At 40.4% G+C, this 20,261-nt stretch overlaps 1 protein-coding gene across 1 annotated transcript in view; it reads left to right on the top strand.

Moving 5' to 3' along the window:
- TBCK (TBC1 domain containing kinase) overlaps window positions 1-18,612 on the top strand; it is a 201,886-nt gene extending 183,274 nt beyond the window's left edge. Inside the window, exon 25 of the mRNA XM_049786875.1 lies at window positions 17,581-18,612. Within this exon, the coding sequence (XP_049642832.1) occupies window positions 17,581-17,691 (111 nt within the window). The 3' untranslated portion in view covers window positions 17,692-18,612. The remainder of the gene's footprint in view (window positions 1-17,580) is intronic.
- Window positions 18,613-20,261: the final 1,649 nt, after the last annotated feature.

The raw sequence follows: 20,261 nt of genomic DNA, 5'->3' as shown, positions 1-20,261 counted from the left end.
CCCACATCCCCGCCAACACTGTTTATTCTCATTCTTTGTGATGTGTGCCATTCTCTGGGGTGTGAGGTGGTATCTCATCGTTGTTTTGATTTGCATCTCCCTGATGATTAGTGATGTGGAGCACTTTTTCATGTGTCTTTTGGCCATCTGTATTTCTTCTTTGTCAAAGTGTCTGTTCATTTCTTCTCCCCATTTTTTGATGGGATTAGATGTTTTTTTCTTGTAAAGTTCTGTCAGTGCCTTGTATATTTTGGAGATTAGCCCCTTATCTGATGGGTATTGGGTGAATAGTTTCTCCCACTCAGTGGGTGGCTCTTGTATCTTGGGCACTATTTCCTTTGAGGTGCAGAAGCTTCTCAGCTTAATATATTCCCATCTGTTAATTTCTGCTTTCACTTGCTTGGAGAGTGCAGTTTCTTCCTTGAAGATGCCTTTAGCCTCAATGTCCTGGAGTGTTTTACCTACGTATTGTTCTATATATCTTATGGTTTTGGGGCTGATATCGAGGTCTTTAATCCATTTGGATTTTACCTTCGTACATGATGTTAGCTGGGGGTCTAAGTTCAATTTTTTGCAAGTGGCTACCCAGTTTTGCCAACACCACTTGTTGAAGAGGCTTTCTTTGTTCCATTTAGGATTTTTTGCTCCTTTATCAAAAATTAGATGATTGTATGTCTGGGGAACATTCTCTGAGTATTCAAGCTTATTCCACTGATCTGAGGGCCTGTCTTTATTCCAATACCATGCTGTTTTGATAACTATTGCTTTGTAGTAAAGTTTAAAGTTGGGGAAAGTAATTCCTCCCATATTCTTTTTCCCAATGATTGCTTTAGCTATTCGAGGGTGTTTATTGTTCCAAATAAATTTCAAAAGTGCCTGGTCCACTTCTTTGAAGAAACTCATTGGTATCTTTAGGGGGATCGCATTAAATCTGTACAGTGCTTTGGGGAGTATTGCCATTTTAATGATGTTAATCCTGCCAATCCATGAGCAGGGTATATGCTTCCATTTCCGCGTGTCCTCTCTTATTTCTTGGAGCAGAGTTTTATAGTTTTCCTTGTATAGGTCCTTCACATTTTTAGTCAAGTTGATTCCAAGATATTTGAGTTTGTGTGACACTATAGTGAATGGAGTTGTTTTCTTAATGTCCATTTCTTCCTTATTAGTATTGGTGTATAGAAAGGCCATTGATTTTTGTGTATTAATTTTGTAGCCTGCCACCTTGCTATATGAGTCTATTGTTTCTAGAAGCTTTTTGATAGAGTCTTTGGGGTTTTCTAAGTAGAGTATCATGTCATCTGCAAACAGTGAGAGCTTGACTTCTTCCTTTCCTATCTGGATTCCCCTGATATCCTTTTCTTGCCTAATCGCTATAGCGAGTACTTCCAGTGCTATGTTGAATAGGAGTGGTGAGAGAGGACAGCCTTGTCTTGTGCCAGAATTTAGAGGAAAGGCTTTCACTTTTTCTCCATTGAGGACAATATTTGCCTCTGGCTTGTGGTAGATGGCCTTAACTATATTGAGAAAGGTTCCTTCCATTCCCATCTTGCTGAGAGTTTTGATCAAGAATGGGTGTTGGACCTTGTCAAATGCTTTCTCTGCGTCGATTGATATGATCATGTGATTTTTATTTTTCTTGCTGTTGATGTTGTGTATTATGTTGATAGATTTACGGATGTTAAACCAGCCTTGCATTCCTGGAATGAAACCTACTTGATCGTAGTGGATGATCTTCTTAATGAGGCATTGAATCCTATTTGCCAGGATTTTGTTGAAGATCTTTGCATCTGCATTCATCAGCGATATTGGTCTGTAATTTTCTTTTTTCGTAGCATCTCTGTCTGGTTTAGGTATCAAGGTAATGTTGGCTTCATAAAAGCTATTTGGAAGTTTTCCTGTTTTTTCAATTTCATGAAAGAGTCTTGCCAGGATTGGTAGTAGTTCCTCTTGAAAGGTTTGAAAGAATTCATTAGTAAATCCATCTGGGCCTGGGCTTTTGTTTTTGGGCAGACATTTGATTACTTTCTTTTTTTTTTTTTTTTTTTTTTTTTGGTTTTTGGGCCACACCCGGTGACGCTCAGGGGTTACTCCTGGCTATGCACTCAGAAGTCGCTCCTGGCTTGGGGGACCATATGGGACGCCGGGGGATCGAACCGCGGTCCATCCTAGGCTAGTGCAGGCAAGGCAGGCACCTTACCTCTTGCGCCACCGCCCGGCCCCTGATTACTTTCTTAATTTCCTCAATAGTAATGGGTGTGTTTAGATATGCTACATCCTCTTCATTCAATCGTGGAAGATTATAAGATTCCAAAAATTTATCCATTTCTGCCAGGTTTTCATTTTTAGTGGCATAGAGTTTCTCAAAGTAGTTTCTGATTACCCTTTGAATCTCTACCATATCAGTAGTGATCTCTCCTTTTTCATTCCTAATACGAGTTATCAAGTTTCTCTCTCTTTCTTTCTTTGTTAGTTTTGCCAGTGGTCTATCAATCTTGTTTATTTTTTCAAAGAACCAACTTCTGCTTTCGTTGATCTTTTGGATGGTTTTTCTGGTTTCCACTTCATTGATTTCTGCTCTCAGCTTTGTTATTTCCTTCTGCCTCCCTATTTTTGGATCCTTTTGTTGAGCACTTTCTAATTCTATGAGCTGCGTCATTAAGCTATTCAGGTATGCCCCTTCTTCTTTCCTGATGTGTGCTTGCAAAGCTATAAATTTTCCTCTCAGTACTGCTTTTGCTGTGTCCCATAGGTTCTGATAATTTGTGTCTCCATTGTCATTTGTTTTCAGGAAGGTTTTGATTTCCTCTTTAATTTCATCTCGGACCCACTGATTATTCAGTATGAGGCTATTTAACTTCCAGGTGTTAAAATTTTTCTTCTGTGTCCCTTTGTAGTTTATATATAATTTCAGGGCTTTGTGGTCAGCAAAGGCAGCCTGCAAAATTTCTATCCTCTTGATATTATGGAGATATGTTTTGTGTGCTAACATGTAGTCTATCCTAGAGAATGTCCCATGTACATTAGAGAAAAATGTGTATCCAGGCTTCTGGGGGTGGAGTGTCCTGTATATATCTACTAGGCCTCTTTCTTCCATTTCTCTCCTCAGGTCTAGTATATTCTTGTTGGGTTTCAGTCTGGTTGACCTGTCTAGTGTTGACAATGCCGTGTTGAGGTCTCCCACAATTATTGTGTTGTTATTGATATTAGTTTTCAGATTTGTCAACAGTTGTATTAAATATTTTGCTGGCCCCTCATTCGGTGCATATATGTTTAGGAGGGTGATTTCTTCCTGCTGTACATATCCCTTGATTAATACAAAATGTCCATCTTTGTCCCTTACAACTTTCCTAAGTATAAAGTTTGCATCATCTGATATTAATATGGCCACTCCTGCTTTTTTTTGGGTGTTGTTTGCTTGGATGATTTTCCTCCAGCCTTTTATTTTGAGTCTATGTTTGTTCTGACTATTCAGGTGCGTTTCTTGTAGGCAGCAGAAGGTTGGATTGAGTTTTTTGATCCATTTAGCCACTCTGTGTCTCTTAACTGGTGCATTTAGTCCATTGACATTGAGAGAAAGAATTGTCCTGGGAGTTAGTGCCATCTTTATATTAAAGTTTGGTGTGTCTGTTGGTAAGCCTTGTCTTAAAGTATGCTGTTCAGTTTTTCTTTTAAGAATGGTTTTGAGTCTGTGAAGTTTTTGAGCTGTTGTTTGTCTGTGAAACTATGTATTGTTCCTTCAAACCTGAAAGTGAGTTTTGCTGGGTGCAGTATTCTAGGCGAAGCATTTATTTCATTGAGTTTTGTCACTATGTCCCACCACTGCCTTCTGGCCTTGAGTGTTTCTGGTGACAGGTCTGCAGTAAATCTCAAGGATGTTCCCTTAAATGTAATTTCTCTTTTCGATCTTGCTGCTTTCAGAATTCTGTCTCTATCTATGGGATTCGTCATTGTGACTAGGATGTGTCTTGGGGTGTTTTTTCTGGGGTCTCTTTTAGTTGGCACTCTTCGGGCATGCAGGATTTGATCACATGTATTCATTATCTCTGGTAGTTTCTCTTTAATGATGTTCTTGACTGTTGATTCTTCCCGGAGATTTTCTTCCTGAGTCTCTGGGACTCCAATGATTCTTAAGTTGTTTCTGTTGAGCTTATCATAGACTTCTATTTTCATCTGTTCCCATTCTTTGAGTAATTTTTCCATTGTTTGATCATTTGCTTTGAGGCTTTTTTCCAATTTCTTCTGCTGTATGTAATTGTTATGTATCTCATCTTCCAGTGTACTGATTCTATCCTCAGCTGCTGTTAACCTGTGGGAGATCTCAAACATGTTTTTCTTCAATTCATCTACTGAGTTTCTCAGACCTGTTATTTGATCTGAAATTTCCGTTTGGAGTTTTCTCATTTCTATCTTCATATTCTCCTGATTCTTTTTAGTTTTCTCTTCTATACTTTGTTTGAGTTCTTTGAACATGTTCCATATTGCAACTCTAAACTCCTTATCTGAGAGACTGACTAGGTGGTTGATCATGTTCAAGTCATCAGAGTTGCCATCTTCATTCTCTATGTCTGGCACTGGCCCGTGTTGTTTCCCCATTGTCACACTAGTACTGCGTGTTTTTCTACGTGTTGTGATTGTATTCATCGGCTAAATGCTGTGCACCGTCGCGAAGGGGAGCGGAGCAACCGTGCTCCTCTGGCTTCTCCCTTTCTGGGCGTGTCGACTCACCTCCACGGAAGGCTCACAGGAAGGCAGGCTGGCAGATGGGCCGCACCCAGGATGAAATCAGGCCAAAAATGCAGGACAGCAGAGTAGAGAGGCAGAAAGGTGCTGGCATCTGAGATCCAGCGAAGTTCAGTGGCTCCTCCCTTTCTGGGCGTGTCGACTCACCTCCACGGAAGGCTCACGGGAAGGCAGACTCCCCGGAAAGCTCACAGGAAAGCAGGCTGGCTGATGAGCCGCACTAAGGGTGAAATCAGGCCGAAAATGCAGGACAGCAGAGTAGAGAGGCAGAAGGGTGCTGGCATCTGAGATCCAGCGAAGTTCAGTGGCTCCTCCCTTTCTGGGCGTGTCGACTCACCTCCATGGAAGGCTCACGTGAAGGCAGACTCCCCGGAAAACTCACAGGAAAGCAGGCTGGCTGATGAGCCGCACCAAGGGTGAAATCAGGCCGAAAATCGTTGTTTTCTTAATGTTCATTTATTCCCTATCATTATTGGTGTATAAAAAAAACCATTGATTTTTGTGAGTTAATTTTGTAGCCTGCTACTTTGCTATATGAATCTATTCTTTCTAGAAGCTTTTTGGTAGAGTCTTTAGGGTTTTCTAAGTAGAGTATTATGTCGGGGCCGGAGAGATAGCACAGCGGCATTTGCTTTGCAAGCAGCCGATCCAGAACCTAATGTGGTTGGTTCGAATCCTGGTATCTCATATGGTCCCCCTGTGCCTGCCAGGCACTATTTCTGAGCAGATAGTCAGGAGTAACCCCTGAGCACCGCCGGGTGTGGCCCAAAAAAAAAAAAAGTATAGTATTATGTTATCTGCAAACTGTGAGAGCTTGACTTCTTCCTTTCCTATCTGGATTCTCTTGATATCTTTTTTTTTTTTTTTTTTTTTTTTTTTTTGCCTAATCGCTATATCAAGTACTTCCAATACTATGTTGAATAGGAGTAGTGAGAAAGGATAGAGGAAAGGCTTTTAGTTTTTCTCCATTGAGGATAATATTTGCTATTGGCTTGTGGTAGATGGCCTTACCTAGATTGAGAAAAGTTCCTTTCATTCCCATCTTGCTGAGAGTTTTCATCAAGAATGGATGTTGGACCTTATCAAATGCTTTCTTTGCATCTATTGACATGATCATGTTAATTTTATTTTTTGTTGTTGTTGATGTTGTGTATGATGTTGATAGATTTACGGATGTTAAACCATCCTTGCATTCCTGGGATGAAACCTGCTTGATCATAGTGGATGATCTTCTTCATGAGGCTTTGGATCCTATTTGCCAGGATTTTGTTGAGGATCTTTGCATCTGTGTTCATCAGGAATATTGGTCTGTAATTTACTTTTTTGACAGCATCGCTGTCTGGTTTTGGTATAAAGGTGATGTTCGCTTCATAAAAGCTATTTGGAAGTGTTCCCATTTTTGTTTTTTGTTTTTATTGTATTGTTTTGTTTCATTTGTCATTTTCATGAAAGAGCCTGGCCAGGATAGGTAGTAGTTCCTCTTGAAAGGTTTGAAAGAATTCATTTGTGAATCCACCTGGGCCTGGGCTTTTGTTTTGGGGCAAACTTTTTGTTACGGTTTTAATTTCCTCAATAGTGATGGAGGTTTTTAGATATGGTACATCCTCCTTACTCAACCGTGGAAGGTTAGAAGAGTCCAAGAATTTATCCATTTCTTCCAGGTTCTCATACTTAGTGGCATAGTTTCTCAAAATAGTCTCTGAATACCCTTTGAATCTCTGCAGTACCTGTAGTAATGTCCCCCTTTTCATTTCTGATGAGTTTTCAAGTTTCCCTCTCTTTCTTTGTGAATTTTGCCAGTCGTCTATCAATCTTGTTTATTTTTTCAAAGAAACAACTTCTACTTTTATTGATCTTTTGGATTGTTTTTGGGTTTCCACTTTATTGATTTCTGCTCTGAGCTTTGGTATTTCCTTCTGTCTCCCTATTTTTGGTTCCTTTTGTTAATCATTTTCTAATTCTAACTAAGCTATTCAGGTATGCCCCTTCTTCCTTCCTGATGTGTGCTTGCAAAGCTATAAATTTTCCTCAGTACCACTTTTGCTGTGTCCATAGGTTCTGATAGTTTGTGTCTTCATTGTCATTTGTTTACAGGAAAGTTTGATTTCCTCTTTGATTTCATCTTGGACCCACTGGTTGTTCAGTAGTAGCTGTTTGGTTTTTTTGTTTTTTGTTTTTTGTTTTTGTTTTTTTGGTTTTTGGGTCACACCCAGCAGCATTCAGGGGTTACTCCTGGCTCTATGCTCAGAAATCAACCCTGGCAGGCATAGGGGACCATATGGGATGCCGGGATTCAAACCAAGGTCTTTCTGCATGGAAGGCAAACACCTTACTTCCATGCTATCTCTCTTGCCCCAGTAGTAGGCTGTGTAATTTCAGTTTTTCTTCTGCGTTCCTTTGTAGTTCACAATCTAATTTCAGAGCCTTGTGGTCAGCAAAGGTAGCCTGCAAAATTTCTATTCTCTTGATCAGGGGTGGCAAACAAATCTGACACAAAGAGCCAAAATTTTAAACTGTGAGAGTCAGAGAGCCACACCATGCAATGACCTGCCAAAACAAACACTCACACAAAAGCATATAATTTTAACAATAATATATTAAACACATATTGCATTTTGCCATTTTGAATGAAGGTAAAAATCCTGTTTGCCACCCCTGCTTTTGATTTTATGGAGGTATGTTTTATGTGCCAGCATGTGGTCTATCCTGGAGAATGACCCATATACGTTGGAGAAGAATGTGTATCCAGGTTTCTGGGAATGGAGTGTCCTATATATCTACTAGGCCTCTTTTTTTTCATTTCTCTTTTCAGGGCTAGTATATTTTTATTTGGTTTCAATCTGGTTGACCTATCAGTGTTGATAGGGCCATGTTGAGGTCTCACACAATTATTGTGTTATTATTGATATCCTTTTTCAGATTTGTCAACAATTAAATACTTTTCTGGTCCCTCATTGGGTGCATATGTTTAGGAGAGTGATTTCTTCCTGCTGTGCATATCTCTTGATTAGTACAAAATATCCATCTTTGTCCCTTACAACTTTTCTGAGTGTAAAGTTTTTGTCATCTGTTATTAGTATGGCCACTCCAGCTTTTTTTTTTCACTCCAGCTTTTTTAAGGGTGTTGTTTGTTTGGATGACTTTCCTCCAGCCTTTTATTTTGAGTCTATGTTTGTTCTGACTATTCAGGTGTGTTTCTTTTAGGCAGAAGAAGGTTGGATTGAGTTTTTTGATCCACTCCGTGTCTCTTAATGGGCGCATTTAGTCTATTGACATTGAAAGAGATAATTGTCATGAGATTTAGTGCCATCTTTGTGTAGAAGTTTGGTGTATCTGTTGGTCAGCCATGTCTTAAAGTAGACCTTTCAGTTTTTTTCTTTTAAGGCTGGTTTTCAGTCTGAGCTGTTGTTTATCTGTGAAGTTATGTATACTTCCTTCAAACCTGAAAGTAAGTTTTGCTGGGTGCAGTATTCTGGGCAAAGCATTTATTTCATTGAGTTTTGTCACTATGTCTCACCACTGCCTTCTGGCCTTGAGTGTTTCTTGTGACATGTCTGCTGTAAATTTCAAGGATGCTCCCTTGAATGTAATTTCCCTTTTTGATCTTGCTGCTTTTAGTATTCTGTCTCTATCTGTGGGATTTATCATTGTGACTAGGATGTGTGTTGGGGTGTATTTCCTAGGGTCTTTTTTAGCTGATACTCTTCGGGCATGCAGGATTTGGTCACATGTATTCTTTAGCTCTGCTAGTTTCTCTGTAATGATGTTCTTGACTGTTGATTCTTCCTGGAGATTTTCTTCCTGGATCTCTGGGACTCGAATGATTCATAAGTTGTTTTTGTTGAGCTTATCAAAGACTTCTATTTTCATCTGTTCACATTCTTTGAGTAATTTTTCCATTGTCTGATCATTTGCTTTAAGGCTTTTTTCCAATCTCTTCTGCTGTATGGAGTTGTTATGCATCTTATCTTCCAGCTCACTAATTCTATCCTCAGCTGCTGTTACCCTGTTGGAGAGGCTTTCCATTTTGTCATTCAATTTGTCTACTGAATTTTTCAGACCTGTTATTTGACCTGTTCTCTCACTTTGGAGTTTTCTGATTTCTATCTTCATATTCTCTTGTTTCTTATTAGTGTTTTGTTCAACTCAATCTATACTTTCTTTGAGTTCTGTGAACATCCTTCATATTTCTTCTCTAAACTCCATATATGAGAGACTAACTAGATGGTTAGTCGTTTTCAGGTCATCAGAGTTGCCATCTTCATTCTCTATGCCTGATGTTGGTCTGCATTGTTTCTCCTCTGGCTCCACCCCCTGTGGGCGGGATGACTCACCTCAGGAGAAGGTGAGCCCTCAAGGAAGGATGCTAGAAAGGATCAAAATTCCTAGGCCGAAGCAAGAGAGCAAAGATCAAAGATGTCTGCCATACTCAGAGGCCCAGCAAAGTCAGCTAATTCCACAGTCGCTGGGCAGGGAAGACTCACCTCAGGAGAAGCATGATATTCTTTCTAATTTTAGTGCATGATTATCTGAGAAAGTAGTTCTTACAATTTCTTACTCTTGATTTCATGCTTTATGGCCCACATGTAGTATATCTTGGAGAATGACCCATGTACATTGGATAAGAGTGAGTTTTCTGGAGATGAAGATTCCTATAGATATCTACTAAGTCGTTTTCTTCTACTGCTTCCTTCAGAGCTAGTGTATTCTTGTTGGGTTTTAGCCTGGTTAACCTATCAAGGCATGACAGGGCATTGTTGAAGTCTACTATTATTGACAACACACATTCTGTTTCCAAATAACACCAGTAAATCAACAGCAGAAAGGTACCCCCATTGCAAAATGTGCAAAGGACTTGGATAGGAAAGAGAAGAGAAAGAGAAGGAGGGGATTCTTTTGATCACTGTGATGCAGTGCTAAAGTGATAATAGAGCAAACAGAGCACGTGCCTTCAGGTCTGGTCCCCAGGACTGCTTATGGTCACCCAAGCACTAGCAGGGGTGATCCCTGATCACAAAGCAAGGAGTAATTCCTGAGCCCCCTCCCCCAAAATGACAAAGACATTAAGCACATGAAAAGATGTGCAACATCGCTAACCATTAGGGAAATTAAGTTACACCCTATTATTAGATACCTAGTTTGCTTGTGGAAAATTGGAGCCCAAGCGTGGTTGGATGTTGTCATGTAAAATCACTTTATTTTTCTTTCACCTTTTCTGAGTTAATTAACACAGTACCCTTAATTTTGTCAACCCTCACCCTCAGGTGATTTATGTTAAACTTTGGCTAATAAAAGTGGCAGGGAAAGCAGCAGAAAAAGAAGCTTTGCTGCATCAGTAAGAGAAACCAAGAAACTGCCTTACAATCCCTGGCCAAAATGAACCTTTTCCTGTGACTTTGTATGATTTCTTGTATGAAACTACAAGCTGAGATTTTACATAGTTTTGGGGAATGTAAAATGAAATAGCTTCTGTAGAAAAGAGCTTGACAGCTCACCACTTCCTTCAAAAGGGAGAAAGTTACCATCTGACCATTCTAGGAATTGAAAATAAGGACCCAAAGAGTACTTGGACACCAGTTTCAAAGCATCACTAGAACTAATAGCGTAAAGGTGAAAATAGCCCAGTTATCTCCTGACAAAAATGTGGTAAATATCACATTTAAATAAATAAATAAGCTATCATGTAGATGAAAACTGAGAACATGGTAAGTTAAAACAAAACAAATACTAAAGAGCCAATATTCCGTGACCTCTCTAAAATATTAAAAGCGGGAAAATTTATGTAGACACAAATTAGTGTTTCTAGTGACTGTAGGGAGGAAAAAGTGAGTGTTTAATGAATGCAGAGTTTCTATAAAGAAGGATAAAAAAGATTTGATATGTGGAAATGAGGCCAGAGAGATAGTACAGAATTTAGTGTTATTTATGCCTTGCATAAATTATTCCTGACGCCACACACAGCAGGAGAGACCCCAGAACATCACAGAGTGTGGCTGTGATAAGTCATAAAATACAGTATTGTGGAATGACAATGAATTGCACTCTGAAAAAATGGTTAAGTGGCAAAGTGTATGTTATATGCATTTAAATCCATGGGAAGAGTGTTCTAAGGTTTGAAGTGTTCAAATTTCCTGCTTCTCATTCATGAGTCCTCTGACATAGGAGTAGCTCTGCACAGCAATCATCTTTCTCCTCATTGGATAAAAAGAAAAATTAAAGCAGTGATTTTCAAGCAAGTTGCATCTCTTCCTCAAAGTTGAATTCAAAGCTCTGCAGCTGACAGCTGGCACAGCCTGTTTGAAAAGATTGAGAAATCCATAGTTAAGTACTGTGAAAAGGAAGCATAGGTGCCTATTCCAGTGAGAAATTTCCACTTAGAAATTATCTTTGTGGGGGGCCGGGCGGTGGCGCTGGAGGTAAGGTGCCTGCCTTACCTGCGCTAGCCTAGGAGACGGACCGCGGTTCGATCCCCCAGCGTCCCATATGGTCCCCCAAGCCAGGAGCGACTTCTGAGCGCATAGCCAGGAGTAACCCCTGAGCGTTACCGGGTGTGGCCCAAAAACCAAAAAAAAAAAAAAGAAATTATCTTTGTGGGCCCAGAGAGATAGCACAGTGGCGTTTGCCTTGCAAGCAGCCGATCCAGGACCAAAGGTGGTAGGTTCGAATCCCGGTGTCCCATATGGTCCCCCGTGCCTGCCAGGAGCTATTTCTGAGCATGAAGCCAGGAGTAACCCCTGAGCACTGCCGGGTGTGACCCAAAAACCAAAAAAAAAAAAAAAAAAAAAAAAAAGAAAAGAAATTATCTTTGCAAAAGTTTGTAATTTTTATGTCAGTTTCCTGTTTGGACCTGGGAACATTTTTGTTTGCAAAACAGAATCAAGGGATGCTTGCTAGCCCTGGACCTCATCTCTGGCCAAATATGTTTATTGTTTTTTCAGGGGATGGAGAGGGTGGTCACATTCAGTGGGGCTCAGAGCTTACTCCTGGCTCTGCACTCAGGGATTCACTCCTGGAAGTGTTCGGGGACCATGTGGGGAGCCCGTAGGAAGCCCTGGTCAGCTGCATGCAAAGCAAGTGTCCTACTAGGGCTAGCAAGCATCCCTTGATATAAACCTGGGTCCTATCTTTGGCACAAAGTCCTAAAAATTAATCAGTAACCAATTTCTTTTTGTTAAATCCTGAGCCTCAGAAATGTTTATTTCAATAGCAACAAGGCATTATCTCGGAAGGATGGTTTTCCACTCCCCACCTAACATCAAAGTCTCACATACAAGCTTTACAAAATGCCCTGTGGGTTCCCCTCTAAGATATCAGTTATGGAAGAATAAGATTGGGAAGTGGTAGTATGCTTTTTATGTATTTTTGGAATTTCCCCACCCTTTGGAAAATAAGTGTAGTGAGAGGGATCAAATTTAGAGCTATCAGTAGTTCCTGGACTAGAAAAGGGCCAGGGATATGAACCAGGATAAAATTCACCTCCACTGTTGTTCTAATTTGGCAATTCCTAAAGAAAGTCTGTGAACTTTCTGTGAAAGTCTGTCATATTAGTCACAGAAACTCATTACTTTTAGAACATTTACTTGCTATATTGTATTTTGTGGAGTCTGAGACCACTCAGATTTCATTCCTGCCCATGTATCATATTTGAAATGTTATCAAAGAAATAAATGGAAGGAAGCTGTGCATTTCACTTTATCTCCCCAAACTTTTGGAAACTATTAGGCACATCTCATCTCATTCTTAAAATTTTGTAGTCTTGGAATAAAACCAGTACTTATCTTTTCTCAAAAGAAATATTTGTCTTACACAACTCAATAGCAAAAAAGTAACCAAGAATCTGATGAAAACCACTAGATTTGAATAAATGTTTTTCCAAAGAAGGCATACAGATGGCCAACATCTACATGAAAAGATATTTAATATCACTAATCATCAGGGAAATGCAAATGAAAACAGTGAGATACGCTTCAGACCTGTTCGAATGGTTATTATTAAGAAGACATGAAATAACAAGTTTTGTCAAGGATATAGAGAAAAGAATTCCTTTCTATTTTGATAGGGACGAATATTGGTAAGGCCACTATGGAAAATATATAATATGGCGAATCTTCAAATGTTAAAAATAGAACAACATACGATCTAGCAGTCTAGCTTTGAATGTCTTTCTGAGGGAAGGACAAACAAAATTTTAAAAAGAACAAAAAGATATCCACACTGCGTATTCACTGCTGCTATCTGGGGGTGGGGCACACCCATCAGTGCTCAAGAGTTATTCCTGTTACTCCTGGCTCTGCACTCAGGTCATTCCTGGCTGTGCTCAGGAATGCTGAACACATTGGATGCTATGGAATGCTGGGGATCAAACCTAGGTCAGTCGTGTGCAAAGCAAACACGCTACCCGCTGTGCTATTGCTCCAGCCCCTGCAGCATTATTGATAATAGGCAAAAGATAGACGCAAGGTGTATATCAGCGATGAACTGATGAAGGTGATGTGGAGCAATGTAATGGACTGTCAATCAAATGTAAAAATGGAGGAAATCTTGTCATTTGTGGCAGTGTGATCAGAACTTGAGTGCCTTATGCTAAGTAAAATAAGACAGACAGAGGAAAGCAAATACCTTGATCTCACATGAGGAATATACAAAAAGAAACTAACAAAAGCCTGTACTTACAGATACAGAGAACAGATTCCTAGTTATCTAAGTTCGCAGTGGATGCATTGAGGGTTATTAAAAGCTAAAGAATAACAGTTCCAACAGAAATAAACTCAGGGATGTGATGTCGAGCTAAGAGACCACAGTCGTAATAACATGTTGTAAGTTGATAAGGAAGATCATAAAGTTATCACAGGGAGGAAAAACAGAACTATGTGGTAATGGATGTTAACTGCCTTATTGTGGTGATCATTTTATGTTAGAGACACCTTGTGTATAGAGCTGACTATTTAGGTGTTTTCTCAATCTTTGTCTCAAGTTTGTCTGTTTTCATGTAGTACTTAAGGTAAAAAGGTACCACTCTCAAAATAATTTAAACTTTTAGTAGTGTAAAAACCAGTGTGCAGGAAAAAAAATAGAAAGACAGAGAGAGAAAACAAATTGACAAAAGCAACACTAACAATACTAACAGAGTACCAGGTAAATACAGTGGAAACTGTGAAGAGGAAAGAAGGAGGGCAGGCTGGCCCAGTTGGGAGTTACCAGCTGGGCATTATTTTAACAAATCAGGAGTCAAAGTTTTGACTCAGGGTCACACAGCAAATTGCAGGATGTCAAGTCACCCTAATGCCTCTTAATTCGACATATCTCTTTTTTGTTGTTTGTTTGGGGGCCACACCCAATGGAGCTCAGGGGTTACTCCTGGCTCTGCACTCAGAATTTACTCCTGGCAAGTTCAGGGTACCATATGTGATGCTGGGAATTGAACCCAGGTCCGCCCTAGGGCAGCTGCATGCAAGGCAAACGTCGTACCATTGTGCTATTATTCCAGCCCCTTGATTTATCTCTTAATTCAATTTTATTTTCTTTGCGCCTCACTTTTTCAATCTGTGGTCTAAACGCAAGGATCCCATATGTGTTTTGAATTTCAGTACAGTTCAAAGTTAATAAGGTGAAGAAATAAGGACTTTAGTTGGTTTGCCAGCTGTTGGAGTGTAAGAAATTCAAAATGCCTTATGGAATGGAAGTATTACTAGAGAGTGCTTAGTGTTTATCTGTTGGAATTGTTTCCAGCAGCATCCAAACCATGTCTCCCAAGATAGCATCAGTAGGGAATCTTGGGCTGGGGCAGGTGGGGATTAGAGAGATAAATCAGGGGTTAAACTATTTGTCTACAAGTATCTATTCCCACTTTAATTCCTGGCACCACATAGGACATCCCCACAAGTGAGTGATCCCTGAGCACAGAGCCCTGATCAGCCTCTGAACAGCTGGGTGTGACCCCAACCCAAAACAAAGCAAAGATATTTTTTAAATCAAAATTGGTTTATTTCTTAAAATCAAAAAGGGATTTTTTTTATTACAGAAGCATTGCTTATAATGGTTCAAAGCTAGCTAGATTTGGGTGGGAAATAGGTATTTTGTAATACATTGATTTAATACAATATAAAATTGTTCAATAGCAGTAAGAGTGAAGAGGCAGGGAGATGGCTTTGTGGCAAGGACACAAGCCTTGTATGTTCAGGGATCTGAAAATGATCCCTGGCATCACTGAGTATGACCCTGAAGGTACCTCGTACCCCAGGTGTGAGTTTTGCTTCATTGCTGGGTCTAGCCCTGAACGTCTGGCTGAGGTGACCATGCATTGCAACAAGCAGCCTAGGATGCTGCACGCTGCTGGGGAGGCCAAAAAGAGAAGGACCACAACATACACAAAATGCCCTGCTCTTCTTTCCTCCAAAATATCAGGCATTTAGGTCCTTGAATAATAATTGATTCAGAAACTGAGGTGTGAGGATATATTTTTCAGGGAGAGACTTGGAATAAACGTGAGTAGTTGCTGGTGCCTGCACATGAAACAGGAGGATTCAGTTTAAAACATGGCATCTCTTCCCATTGCAGATCATTAGATTTATAATAAGCAAAGCATGTTATTGTCACTGTTTTGTTTTATTTTTCTAAATCAGCTCATAATCCTGCTGCATTCGTTTACACTCCCCTGCAGGCTGAGGTTATTTGGCCTTTGGAGGTTAGGTTGGAAATTAATTTGTACCCTGTTAGTAGGAGGCTTTCCACTCCTCCCTCCATCACTTCCTGGATCGCTTCAAGCTAAACCAAGTTGTATGATGGTGCGTGGTCACCCATTGTTCACCCTTCTCTCGAAGGGTCTTTTGCCTTCACCATTGTAGACCCTCTCCTGTCCTGCGCTCAAGCTCTGCCTCTTGCCTTTTGTTCTGCAACATCTGAGATGGTTATACTGACATGCTTTAAGTCGACACTTTAAAGAGGGCTTCCCCCTAGTTCACCAGATACACTGTACCCCATTCTGGCTCCAGATAGCAAAATCTCCGTGGTTTGTTTTTTTTTTTTTTTTCTTCAGAAGAGCATGACACTTTCAAACACTTCATTGGCGATCTTGTGTGAAGGGCAAAAAAATGCATGAGGCTCTTTGTAGTTGTACCTGAAGCCTTTTTATAAAGAGCAGCTGTTCAATCTCCTTGACACATCCCAAATATGCAAAGAATTCCCTCTCCGTCTTGGAAGACCTACGAGCACTGGTGACTGGGCTTTCCTCCTGTTTTGTCCTGGGCCTCTTGTCAACAAATGTTTGGGTCTCTGGGTTTCCATCAGATCATACAGAGTCGGTGTTGATCTTAGTGCAGCCTGAACATGGTGGACATCTTTATGGAGTGTGAGGGACATGATGAAAACTCCTGTATTGACGGTATTGGCTAAATATTGGAAAACAAAAACAACAAAACAAAACAAAAGAAGAAAAAAAACCATGAGCCAAAGTCTTTACATGGGGAGTCCCCATGCTCAAAGTTTTTCAAAGGTTTTCAAAAGTTGTGTGAAGTTAGTAGCCATTATTTGTGTTAGTAAAGGGGAATAAAACACCCAATTTGGACTTCCCTGCTTCCTGACATGTTTCCTCACTGTGTGCCTTTAAGGAGAAGGACACTTAGCCCTGGCAGTCTCTGAGGATGGAGGTCATCTGACCTTGCTGTGTTGTTCCATGCTCACCATTTAATTACCTACCAGAATGTTTGTGGCCGAGGAGGGAACAGACCACAGCTGACCTCCTGTGTGACCCAGAGGCTGAAGCTGGCAGCAGTCCAGCCCAGCCCTCGCTGTGTTTTGCACCTTTTGGTGAGAGCTTTTAGGTACTCACTTCTCTCCCGTAGCTGTTTCCGGATCTCACCGCAGGGCAGTAATAGATCTAGGAAGGAAACTTTTTAATGCCAAGGTGGATGGACTCCCAGAATCCCCTGCAGATAGAAGGGGTCCTGTGAGAAAAAGAGGGTGAAGCCTCAGAACCCAGGAACCACTCAGGCCCAGCCCAGGAATGGAAAAGATTAGTCAGAAAACTGTGAAGCTGAGCTGTTTACACTGTGGGGTGCCTGGGAGTTTTGTTAGCTTGGCATCTCTTTGGAGATTAGTTGTGACATTGAGGATGGCTGTGATAGACTATCAAATTCCTTTCTTTTTTGCTTTTTTGTTTTGTTTTTGTTTTTTTGAGGTCACACCCAGCTGCATTCAGGGGTTACTCCTGGCTCTACACTCAGAAATCACTCCTGGCAGGCTCAGGGACCATATGGGATGCCGGGATTCGAACCACCATCCATTCTGGGTTGGCTGCATGGAAGGCATGCAAGGCAAGCCCTACTGTTGTACTATCTCTCTGGCCCTATCAAACTTCTTACTCCCCAAAATTGGTTCCAAGAATAGGAGACTAATGTGCATCTCAATAGAAGCTCTGAATCTCCCAGGTTCCATTTGAGGAATAATTCTTAAAATAAACATGGACCTAAAATTCTGAATCTTGTAACTGCTTCTTATTCAGACATGCTTAGCAGATAGCTAATGGGCCATGTTTGTCCCATTGCAGCACAAAGCACCTGTTTGTCAAGGCAAAAAAAAGTGATTTAACATATATGATATCCCCAAACAAATGCTTGGTTAATACACAATAATTGCACAAAAGCCTTCAGGGAGAAATATAATTTCTGCTGTGGCCTTAACACCATATATGGTTCTCGAGTACCACCAAGTGTGGCCTGAGCCTAGAATCATGAGTAAGATTTGAACAAGCATGGCCCCAAGAAACAAACAAAAATTTAGAAGAATAAAATATATTTTTAATTTGGGTATTGTTATAAATTTTGCCTTTTCTTTTCCTCTTAGTTCGCAGCTCATCTTGTGAAGATAAAATATCCAAGAATCTGTATTCTAGATGGCGGCATTAATAAGATCAAGCCAACTGGCCTCCTCACGGTGCCATCTCCTCAGATATGAAGAACAAGAGAATAGCCCAGAGTACTGCACAGCACCACTTCACAGAGCCTGCCACTGACAGGCAGAACCAGGCACTGAGAATTTCGCATTTCCCTAAAACTTTATCATGAGATGTTTGTTGTAATCTCAGCTATCTAGGCAGCGAACTTGACTGTACATGTATTATTGAAAGAATTTTCTTAACAGTGAAATCTGATCATGAATTTCTACTGTGCTGCCACACAAAGCCAGAGGAATCCAGCTGACAGAGCAGATTTCACATTATCAACAAATCTTGCCGCACTAACAATGCTGTCTTCCATCTCATGAACAGGCTGCCCTAACAAAGGTAGTATTTAGAAACAGAGACTGGACTGGAACCATTTTCCTTCCGTGGTAATGAGGAAACCATTCACAGCACATTCCTTAGAAGTAAATGCTACATTTGGTAACTCATTTTTGTCCTGGACAGGTTAATTGGGGGGGGGGGGGGTAAATTTATCCTAATATCTTAGTTCCCATTGAGAAAGGTAGTAATAATTCAATTCCAGAAAGTTGAAAGCTATAAACTGTTGATCTGTTTGTTCATCTCCTGTACTAGAAACCACAAGTAAGAACATCTTGAACTAGAATTTTATGTCTTTATCCATAAAAGTACATGTGATCCCAGGACTATTTGTTGGTAGAATCACTAAGAGCATAATAGTCTCTCTCATTGCTTTAGCATGGCCCCAACTTGAGGGAATCAATATGGCAGCTCAGCCTCACCATTATACCTGCCATATAGAGGGAACAGAGCAGAATAGACAGGGGAAATGGGGATTGTCTTTGAGGGCATTGCTGGAAGTTGCACTCACATACCCTTTGCTAGATATTGACTATATGGCCATGCTTAGCTGTGAGAAAAGCTGGGACTTTGTTGTTACTGGATTGTTGTTGTGTATTCTAGCTTTTTGAAAAAATTAATTTTATTAAGATGTCATTTTCATATCAAAAAATTTACCATTTAGAATGTATAATTCAATGGTCTTATTATATTTACAAAATTGTGCAGTCATTACTGCTAATTCCAAGATATTGGCATCATCCAAAATAGAAATCCCTGAATTTCTGAGCTCCTCACAAAATCTCTGGTTGAACTTTTGTACATGAAACATGATACAAGTCCAACTTTATCTTTGCTGATATGAATAGCAAGTGCCCTAGGCATCTTGTTATGGTGTTTGTTTTGCTTGATTTATATTCCATCCTTCACTGAATCAGGTTTCATTTTGAATACACTATGTTTAAGTCCTGTGTGGTAATTGACAGTTAGATCATGCTGGAATAACAAAGAAATTTGTATGAGAACTAGTGAGGAAGAAACTCTTGACTCTTCTCCAGCCTTAGTTGGGGACCCTGGTCAGCCTTGGGTCAGTCCTCCTGGCCACCTTTTCTCTTGAAGACCTCCTGACTTGGAGTTTGTCTGTTAGCATTGGTGCTCATTTGGTCAGCATAGTTCTGTGTAGGAACTCAAAGAATGTCGCAGGATCTGAGCTGACTGGGAGGTAGGTGGTGGGAGGATGAGAACTCTGAGGTGTTATAGGAAGCTGGTGAGCAGAGAACTGCCGCCAGCAACCTTCTTAATTCCACATTGGATCTTTCTGCAACCCTGATGGAGCAGGGCTTATTTGGAAGCAGGGGAAGTATGCCAAACATCCAGATCATGAAGAATATTCAGAAATGCTCAACTATAGATTCAGCAAGAGCCAGCCATGGCCACCATGTTACATTCAGGATGCCTCACACAGTGGCAGCTGATCTCAAAGAGTTGACCTTCACAGCTCTTTTGTTGCATTAAACTGTATAACCCAGGAGTAATATGCACTCCCCTCAAATGTGTTTCTCCCTCCTACACTATTACTATCAGCTCTGTTTGCTTTTGCCCTAAGTGGACTTCTCCACCTGCCTGGAATTCCTTTACCACCACCACCCCTACACACACACACACACACACACACACACACACACAACACCTAGCATCATTATCACCTCATTCAGCCTTCTTGTGATGAATTACAAGCTTTAGATCCTGAGAAACATTCCATTCATGCCTCTAAGTGTAGTCTTAAAGCATCATTTTGCAGTTATCTGTTTCCATTCAGGCCCCAACCTGAACTGTGAGCTCCTGTAAGGCTAGAAAACATAATTTGTATGTGCTTATTTTCAGGAACTCTAAACTCTAGTGTGTGGATTTTAGAATCTGTAGGAATCAAAAAATTAAACAACCCCAGTGACTTGTAAGGGTCAGTCATATGCGGTGCCTGGTGTGCTATAAATAAATCAAAAATCTCCGTTAACAGAATGAAAGAACATAAAGTATCTGTAATGTTCCACCCAGCTCCAACTTCAACAATTCTTCAAAAGGAAGCCAGTAAATTCTAACAATAGCTAGTCATATCTCTTTTTCAACACACACATACACACACACACACACACACACACACACTATGTTGGATCACAAATGAATATTGCTCAGGGATTTCTGGCTTAACCCTCCGAGGACTCACGTTCCTGGCCTGGAACACTGATCTCATACAAAGCCTAGGTTG

This window comes from Suncus etruscus, chromosome 14 (genome assembly GCF_024139225.1).
Source record: "Suncus etruscus isolate mSunEtr1 chromosome 14, mSunEtr1.pri.cur, whole genome shotgun sequence".
NCBI classification, from domain to species: Eukaryota; Metazoa; Chordata; class Mammalia; order Eulipotyphla; family Soricidae; genus Suncus; species Suncus etruscus.
Note: the sequence above shows the minus strand (reverse complement) of the source record. Positions and strands in the feature narration are given on the sequence as shown.